The sequence below is a fragment of the Aegilops tauschii genome, chromosome 5 (genome assembly GCF_002575655.3).
Source record: "Aegilops tauschii subsp. strangulata cultivar AL8/78 chromosome 5, Aet v6.0, whole genome shotgun sequence".
Taxonomy (NCBI): domain Eukaryota; kingdom Viridiplantae; phylum Streptophyta; class Magnoliopsida; order Poales; family Poaceae; genus Aegilops; species Aegilops tauschii.
The window spans coordinates 419,918,188-419,926,927 of record NC_053039.3 but is presented as its reverse complement, the minus strand read 5'-3'; the positions used below and the strand labels follow the sequence as shown (position 1 = coordinate 419,926,927).

Genomic DNA, 8,740 nt, shown 5'->3' with positions numbered 1-8,740 from the left:
GTGCATGTGGAGGGGATGGCTTATATAGAGTGCGCCAGGACCCCAGCCAGCCCACGTTACAAGGAATTTAAGGTACATCAAGAGGGGGGTGTTACTGGTAATGCTAGTAATAAAGAGACATGATGACCATTAAAGCTATGATGTAATGTCCGACCGTTGCAGTGCGGAGTTGCTTTAGATCTTCTGGCGGTCGAGTGACAGTCTCCATGGCCGAGTGACTTCGAGTCTTCCGAATGGAATGCCTTATGGTCGAGTGGATGATGACTCCTCTTCAATTGCTTTTCGTTTTAGGGTGAAGTCCTAGGGGAGGGTATCTAGGTCAGACCTATGACCCTACCCTAGATACATGGCTTCATCAGCGGCAGCGTCAAGGATTGCATGTGAGGAGGCGTGGTGTGGTGTGCGCAACATTGACTTCATCAACTTCCTAATACCAAATGAAAGCAGCACCCATGATCAACCGTACGACGTTCTAGTATTTGTACAATCGCACGTATAACTACCTGGGAAATCATTGCGTGTGAAGTAAGTGTAAGAAGGATCCTTTAGAAAAAGGCAGTCACGGGGACGCAAGCACAAATCACGAACTCGACTATAGATGGGCTAGCTTCGCGTGCGGACACACAGGCTCTCCCGTCACACGATCGCGTAAGATCGGACGGGGCCGACTACGGCATACAAAGTCAATAAATCATCCGACTATTTTGAAACATTTTCCTTTTTTGAGCGGTGATGGGAATAGGTGCCTTGTCTGGATGATATACTGAAGCAGGGATAGAAAACGGTGTGCAGCCGTCCCTGCCCCGCCCGCAGTATATACGGTCCGACCTGCGGGCCGGTTCCCCGTACCCCATTTCGTTCCCCATCCCAGACAGCCCGAATCCCCACATCCAGAACCTAGCTCCTGGCGATCTCTCCCTGCCCTAGTCCCCGCCACCACCGATTTCGTTGGACCCGCCGCCCGCGGGGCCCTCTGAGGCCGCGAGGCTGTCGGCCTCCCCGTCGAAGGAGTCGAAGCCTTCCGGCACTAGGGCGCCGCCGGCGCCGTGCTAGGGGCCGCCCACGAGAAGAACGCCTTGTGGGTCGACATCCTGCCCGCGCACACAAGCGAGGAAGACGTCATGGCGGCCTTCGCAACGCACGAGGCACTCGATTGTGTCACCACACGCGCCGGCTCCCGCAGCTACGTGTTCGTCGTTTTCCGCTTTGTCGCCGAGCCCCGAGCCGCCCTCGAGGCGCTCCGCGGGTCCAAGGTCAAGAGCGCATTCATCTGGGTCGAGTACACATGGTCAGTAACTTCTCACCCCCTCCTTCTCCCCACTAGGTTCCGCTCCCACCTTGGATCCCCCCCGGGATCTAGCTGCAGTTCGCGATGTCAATTTTTCGGTAATTAGGACTTCAGTGCTTTTGATTTGTAGTTTCTTTAGGCGGTGTGGGATGAGGCCTCCAGCAGCTTTGATATATGTAATTATTCGAGCGGCGGCACACGAGATCTGCGGTGACGGGGTGGCCTAGAAGAGGCATGAGGTGGCTGGGGGATGGCGGCGCTCAAGGTCCACGGGAGCGCGGCGGGCGAGGCCCTTGAGTCAGGCTGGTAATCGGATCGGGTTTTAGCGGGCTGACCTCTACCAAACACATGCCCGAATAGCTAACCGGGTCAACCACGACCCATGACCCAACCCCTGGGTTTGATGGATGACCCATGCCCACACCCGATGGGTGACCCGGCCCATTCGAACACCCATCGAATCCATGTAAACATTTCCATTTTTAACCCGCCTAGCATGCAACAAGTTCAAACAAAATCGGTAAATGACCTAGAACGAAGCGGTGGCAGTGGGTTCCTCGGCGAAGGTGGCCGCCAGGGAGACGCCGGCGGTGCACAGGGAGGTCGGGTTGTCCGGATTTTCTTTCTAACCGTGGGTCATCTAGATTGGGGGAAGAAGGGTTGGGTTGGGCATTTTTTCCAGATCTTTAGCAAATCGTTTTCTAGATTGGGGAACAACGGTCAGTTCGTGCAACTCTTTTTTTCATGATCTTTAGCGAATCGTTCTCTACTACCACTTATGGATGGCATTGGTGGGTAATTGTTCTTCCGGATCTTCAGCGGATCGTTTTCCGGATTGGGGAACAAGGGTCAGGCAGGCAGCTTTTTTTTAAACCTTGATCTTTAGCGAATCATTTTCTACCACTTATGGATTGTTTTTTCGGTTAGCAAATCATTTTTCGAATTGGGGAACAAGGGTCAGTTCGGGCAACTATTTTTTCCTGGATCTTTAGCAAATCATTCTCTACCACTTATGGATGGCAGTGGTGGGTAATTGATTGCAACTTCAGGGCAAGGAAGGTCTGGACAGACATGTAGAAACACAAATATCTCTATCAGTGTTCAAGAAAAGCATTGCTAAGCGACTATTAAGCGCTGAGCAATGGAAAAACGCTTCGCTTTGGCCCTAAGTGGTAGATTAAGCATATTTGATAATTTTGGCCAGAATTTGGCTATTTTTGAACTGCTTCTGCTTAGCTGCTTGCGCAATAATGGCAGTATGCCATTTATGTTATTATTAGGGTCTGTACGGGAGTTGTTTCCTTTAGATTCTGGGCAAATCATGGAAAGATGATCTGAATTTGGCTATGTCTATTTGAACTGAACAACATTTTAGTTGTCATTTTGCTTGCTGTGTGAACCTGATGTGTATTTGCTATGTCATGAAGGTCATTTTAGATGCTACTTCAACTACCCGTGTGCCATGTTTCATATTTTCCTGTGCATACTAATCAAAACAGTCAAATTCTTGACAAGTTTGAAAAATCACTCAAGCGCGCTTAAGCGCCCATTGTTCTATGTTGTGGCCTTCCATTTTTTGAACATTATCCTTTATTAATAGGTATAGAAATACTCCTAGATTGGTGATTGTTCCTTGTTCTAGGGTGAAATTGCTATGTTGGTGTTGTCTAAAGATTTATGCCCTCATGATGTTTACTTTTGTTTGTTGATTGGTTATTACAAGCCAGAGATGTTAGGAACCTATGGGTTGGAGGAATTAGTCCGTCTATCTCAACGCAGGATGTAGAGGGGGAGTTTCAAAAATTTGGAAAGATTTAGGGGGCAAGGAATTGTGTGTTGATTTCCGAAGGTCCAGAGGGAGAGCGGTATGCATCTATTATTGTTGACTGAGTTTGTGGAGTGCTTCTAGGCTGCAGTTCTTCAAGGGACGATGTCTTATTATTTAGTTATTTGTATTGATTTTGATAGGAAAGGTCAGAAGCAGGCAACTTCAACAGTAGAGGATCATAGCCACCTGGTGAAACGTGAGTTGGCATGCAAAGGTACTGCTATTTACTTCTCTTGGTTCTTGTAGTTGTACTGTCCTCTTTGATCTGTGGGTTGCTTACTATCATATCATGTTCTGTTTGTCAGGGTTCTGCTGGAGTACGAATGAGAGAGGCAAAAATTCCTACCAATGTTCTCCAGGTGGGCTTACCCAATACACATAAAGTTAACGAGGAGGCACTAAGGCGGGGTATGGTAGCACAAGGTTTGGTTACAGACATCAAAGCTTTTCCAGAAAGGCTGTATGCTTTTGTGGAGTTTGCAACCATTGAAGGAGCTTCTAATGCTAAGAATCTTCTAGATGGGCGTCTTTTCAATAATACAAGGATTCATGTTCTTTTCTCCAGCAGTGGGCTTTATAACATAACATCGCTTGTTGAGTTCCCTAGATCGGAGATGTACAATGATAGTCCACATGCCGCATGTGATTATTTGGGTGCTGGTCGCAGTAGTCATGGCACATCACAAGGGTATGATCCTCGACGTGGAAGGTCAAGATAAGTGGACTATGGTGCAATGCCAATCACTGGGAGTATCCTTCCAGCACCTGAAGCTGGCTCATCTTTGTTGTCTGGACATTCTGCTCATAGTGCACTTGATCCGAGAGAAGACAAAAGGGTGAGGCTAGATGCTGGCATCGACCCTTATACCATGTAAGGGCAGGCACTGAGGGTCTTCTGCCGGGTCGGGTAGCTTTTTTTAACCTTGATCTTTAGTGAATCATTTTCTACGACTTATGGATTGTTTTTCCGGACATGTAGCAAATAGTTTTTCGGATTGGGGAAAAAGGGTCAGTTCGGGGAGCTCTTTTTTTCTTCGGATCTTTAGCGCATCATTTTCTACCACTTATGGATGGTAGTGGTGGGTAATTGTTTGCAACTTCAGGGGCAAAGTCAGGACGAACAGCAGAAGCACAGATCCATTTATCAGTGTTCAAGAATGTGTTGTGGTAGTGAAGTATATTGTGGTCATTTGTGTTGTGGTAGAGACACTTTCTTTTATTAGGGTCGGGACGGACGGGCAGAAGCATGAACCACAGATACATAAACTTATGATTATTTGTGTTGTGGTAGAGACACTTTCTTTTATTAGGGTCATTTAAAGTATTTCTATGTTTTGTAGTGAAGTATATTATGCCACTGAGATATTGTATGCATTCCTTCTTTTTTAAACGTATTTAAGAGGGAAAGTTATTACTAACCAACTCCTTGAATTAAATTAAAAGGTGTATATGAAGGCCATGTTTTGCGATTATTTTTCTCATGGTGGCATAATCAGATGGCCCACCCACACGGCAAGGCCATCCCTGCCCCACTCACGACATATAGAGATGCATACAATATCTAGTAACTATGGTATGCTCTGATTTAAGTTTGAATGATTTACTAATTAGGAATGATGCACTAATACAGAATAATCCTTGGTTAGTCATAGTTGTTTATTTCTTGAGTGAAATTGCTCCATTCATGTGCTAATGTTGTGTAATGAGTTGTGCACAAGTGACACAATTTGCTGTTATTCAGGCTGTGATTTGATATAAATATGAAATGCATTTTATCTTTGATCTATTTCACTTTAAGTTAGACCATTCATAGCTATCTCATAGTTTTTTGTTGCTAGGACTACTTGTATGAGGATTATATTCATCTATTTCACTACAGAAATAGTATCCCTCCTTATGGCATTTGTTCTTTGATTGGGTTTTACATGATAAAGCTATTAGGAACCTAAGTGTTGGAGGAATTAGTTCATCTATTTCAAAGCAGGAGGCAGACGAAGAGTTTCAAAGGATTGAAGATTGAAGGTGTTGAATTCTCCATTGGTCAAACTTTTGCATACATCGACTCTGAGTAGCTGGAAGATGCCATTTCTACCTATAAAGTCGTGAATGGGACATATTTTATATTCCTCTTCGCCATATAGTTTGGAGGGATACTGTTCAAATCCATATGGGTTAATGAAATATGAGAAATAAAACATTAACATAAACAACAATGTGCCTGCTTGTATGATGTATAGAAATGTTGTAACCACACTTACATAAACTTATGATTATTTGTGTTTCTGTAGAGACACTCTCTTTCATAAGGGTCATTTACTTTATTCTATTTTTGGTAGCGAAGTATATTATGCAAATGAGATATTGTATGCATTCCTTCTTTTTGAGATGTATTTAAGTCGGAAAGTAATTACTAACTAACTCCACGAAATAAATTAAAAGGTTTCTATGAAGTTCATGTTGTGAGTATTTTTCCCAAGCGAAGGATAATCGGGTTCGAGCCGACTATGATCGTCCCTCTGCCCCCACCCCACCCCTCACGGTAATACGTATGAGTGCGGCCCCATATGGAACACGTGGACAAGAATATGTCATGGGGAGAGGATATGGTTGCGAGAGGTTGCGGTGGGCGGGCCCCAAAGTCATGTCTCCCGAGAAATAAGATAACGACTAACTACATATGTTTCTATTTCTTTGTGTTTATTTTGCTAGATAGATTGAGGCGATGCAACCTTGGATTATGAATAAGATATTTTCCCTTGGTTATTAAGGCGTAATGAAAAGTTTGAACTATGTGCTGGGTAAACTTGCTTGTTTTGAGAAGGTCACACTTAACAATTCTTGGTGATGGGATTGTTTTTTTTTGTGTTCCGGTGATGGGAATAGGTGTCTGGATGATGTTGAAGCGCGGATAGAAAAGGTGCCGCCCACGGACTCAGCGTAGCCCCGCCCGTAGTATATACAGTCCGGCGCACGGGATAGTTTCCTCACTCGGTTCCATTCCCCGTGACAGACAGCCTAAATCCCCACATACTAACCCTAGCTCCTGCTGACCTCTCCCTACCCTGATCCCCTCTACCATGGATGTCATTGGATCCACTGTCTACAGAGCCCTCCAGGGCCATGGAGGCCACCAGGCCATTGGCCTCACCCTTGAAGGAATCGGAGCCCGCCGGTGTTAGGGGTGCAGCCGCCGTCGCTGCCACGCAAGTTGCCACCCACTAGAAGAACGCGTTGTGGGTCGGCAACCTGCCTACGCACGCGGGCGAGGACGGCGTCGTGGTGTCCTTTGCCCCGCACAAGGCACTCAACTGCGTCATCATGCGCGTCGGGTACCGCAGCTACGCCTTCATCATTTTCCGCTCCATCACCAAGTGTCGGACTGCCCTCGAGGCACTCCGCGGGTCCAAGGTCAAGGGCGCCTTCTTATGATTGAGTTCACCCAACCGGTAATATCTCAACCCCCTGCCCCCCACTCGTATCCACTCCAACCTTGGATCCGCCTGGGATCTGGCTGCATTTTGTGATGTAAATTTTTCAATAATTAGGACTTTGGTGTTTGTCATTTACGGTTTATTTAGGCGGTGTGGACTGAAGCCTCCAGCAGCTTTGATATATGTAGTTATTCTAGTGGAGGCACAATGGATCAGCAGCGACGGGGTGGTCTGGTGGAGGCTCGCAGGTGGCTGGAGGCAGCAGCGCTCAGAGTCCAGGGAAGCTCGGCGCATGAGGCCCTTGATATGGTGGATGGGCACGTGTGAGCCGATAGCGACGGGAAAGCTTGACACCAGTGAATGGCCTAGCAGGAAGCGGTGGCAATGGGTTCCTGGGCGCCAGAGGCGGTAGCCGCAGGGAGGTTTGTGTGGTGGGAGACGTCGGTAGCGCGCGGGAAGGCCAGGTCGTCCGGATTTTCTTTATAACTGCAGGTCATCTGGATTGGGTGAGGAAGGGTCGGTTTGGGCAATTTTTTTCTGGATCAAACAGTTTTCTGGATTGGGGAACAAGGGTCGGGTCGGGCAGCTCTTTGTTGTATGGCAGTGGTGCATAATTGTTTTTCGGTTCTTTAGCAAATTGTTTTCAGGATTAGCGACCAATGAGCTGGTCGGTCAGCTCTTTTTTGGATCTTTAGCGATGGATCCCAAAGAAGAAGAACTAGAGAGTTCTTGAGGGTGACTCCACCAACATACATCACTCATATTCTTTTTGGCAAGGACAAGTGCAATAAACTTCCACATCTTGCACTAGTTCATGGAGTCACAAACCCTCTTGTTGGTAAGACAAGGGAATGTAACCTAATGCTTTAATGGACAACATCATGTGTGTTTTCACTCTATGTCTATGGATATCCTTGTATGTTCCTTGTGGGACTAACCCATGTAGGTATTGAAAGTGCAACTCACTCCAATGGATTGCTCCAAATGATCTACATCAACATTGAGCATCTACATCTTCAACACCTACATGAAGTCATCATCGACAAAACCCAAGGTTAGTTCATCCCTCTTAGGGGGGATATCACATCTAGGGGGAGTTTTGCTCTAAGAATTGTGCTAAAGCAACTCTAATGGTGTGAACACAACAATGCTTTATGTAAAAGTGATAACCCCACTTGTGCTTAAACGATGAGTATGACCTATGATCAAATGTTCTCATTTGACTCCTCAGTCAATATACTCATATATAGATGACCTAGTCATCGCCAATTGCTTGATAGATGCTAGAGTGTTTGTGCATGCTTTATCACATATTTTATTTGCTATCTTATTGTGTGAGCATGTTGGTTGCATATTTTTTCCATTCGAGGACATCCATTTGTTGCTTTGTTTGTTTGGCTTTTCTTTTTGCCAAATGGATGGGCAAGAAGGCCTAAGAACTCCCTCTAGCTATCTATGCTTTTCTCGTCTCAAACTCTATTCATGCTACATCACAAAGTTTGAACAAGTCAAATTCGGACCCTCCGGGTGAGGAGCACTCGGAGTCACCGATCCGTCAAGGGCTTAATTTCCAAAACCTCTTAGTGCATTTCGGTCTGACCGATCCATCCCATTCGTTCATACCGAGTTCATTAAGTTGATCTAGGTTTTAATCTTGGTGCAACCGATTTGAACCCTTCGGTTACATCGAGTTATAGCAACCGCTTGCGATTCTGCATCTCGGTGCCATCGAGTCGTTCCACTCGGTCACACCGACAGTGTCTGGATATATATACCCGGGCTAAAAATTTGGAAATTTCTCCAAACCCTTCGCCCGCGCCTGTCCAGCTCTGCTGACTCGTAGTCTCCGAATCGTCTCCTCGTCGCCCGCGACCTCCTGCCACTGGTGTTCGCCGCCGTCAACGGGAATCTTTGCCGGCGTTGTCGCCATAGCGGGTTCATCACCAAGCTAGGGTATGAACTCGACCTTTCGTGCTTTCTTTAGTCCGATTCTTAGCACAAAGACAATGCCATGATTCCTGCCATGATTGAAATTGTCCTTTCCAATTAAAACTTCCTTTAGATTAGTTTTGATCCAAAAAACTTAGGGTTAGGTTTCCGCCGATCTCATCTCGGACTGGCCGATCTGAAAGATTCGGTCTCACCGATTTGGCCCAAGCCATTGCACATGTACTACTCGGTCTGACCGAAGTG

General features: G+C 46.2%; 1 protein-coding gene across 3 annotated transcripts; it reads left to right on the top strand.

Annotated features, from left to right (window-relative positions):
• The first annotated feature begins 600 nt into the window (after positions 1–600).
• Positions 601–4,440, top strand: LOC120965228 (uncharacterized). 3 transcript variants are annotated; one of them, XR_005757758.3, is made up of 4 exons: positions 601–1,288; positions 3,016–3,153; positions 3,257–3,330; positions 3,422–4,440. XR_005757758.3 is itself a non-coding variant. In XM_040390662.3 (3 exons), the coding sequence occupies exons 1-3, from the start codon at positions 1,122–1,124 to the stop codon at positions 3,496–3,498; spliced, it is 318 nt and encodes a 105-aa protein (XP_040246596.1). In that variant the 5' UTR covers positions 604–1,121; the 3' UTR covers positions 3,499–4,440. The 3 variants fall into 3 exon arrangements, 1 of the variants encoding a protein (XP_040246596.1); XM_040390662.3 differs by lacking the exon at positions 3,016–3,153 and having other exon boundaries at positions 604–1,288; XR_005757757.3 differs by lacking the exon at positions 601–1,288 and having other exon boundaries at positions 1,327–3,153.
• The last annotated feature ends 4,300 nt before the right edge of the window (positions 4,441–8,740 follow it).

Excerpts from the sequence above, each read along its gene's own strand:
- LOC120965228 (XM_040390662.3), top strand. The coding sequence starts at position 1,122 with ATGGCGGCCTTCGCAACGCACGAGGCACTCGATTGTGTCACCACACGC. Across the intron at positions 1,289-3,256 it reads ATCTGGGTCGAGTACACATG|GAAAGGTCAGAAGCAGGCAA; the intron begins GTCAGTAACTTC and ends TGATTTTGATAG. Across the intron at positions 3,331-3,421 it reads ACGTGAGTTGGCATGCAAAG|GGTTCTGCTGGAGTACGAAT; the intron begins GTACTGCTATTT and ends TCTGTTTGTCAG.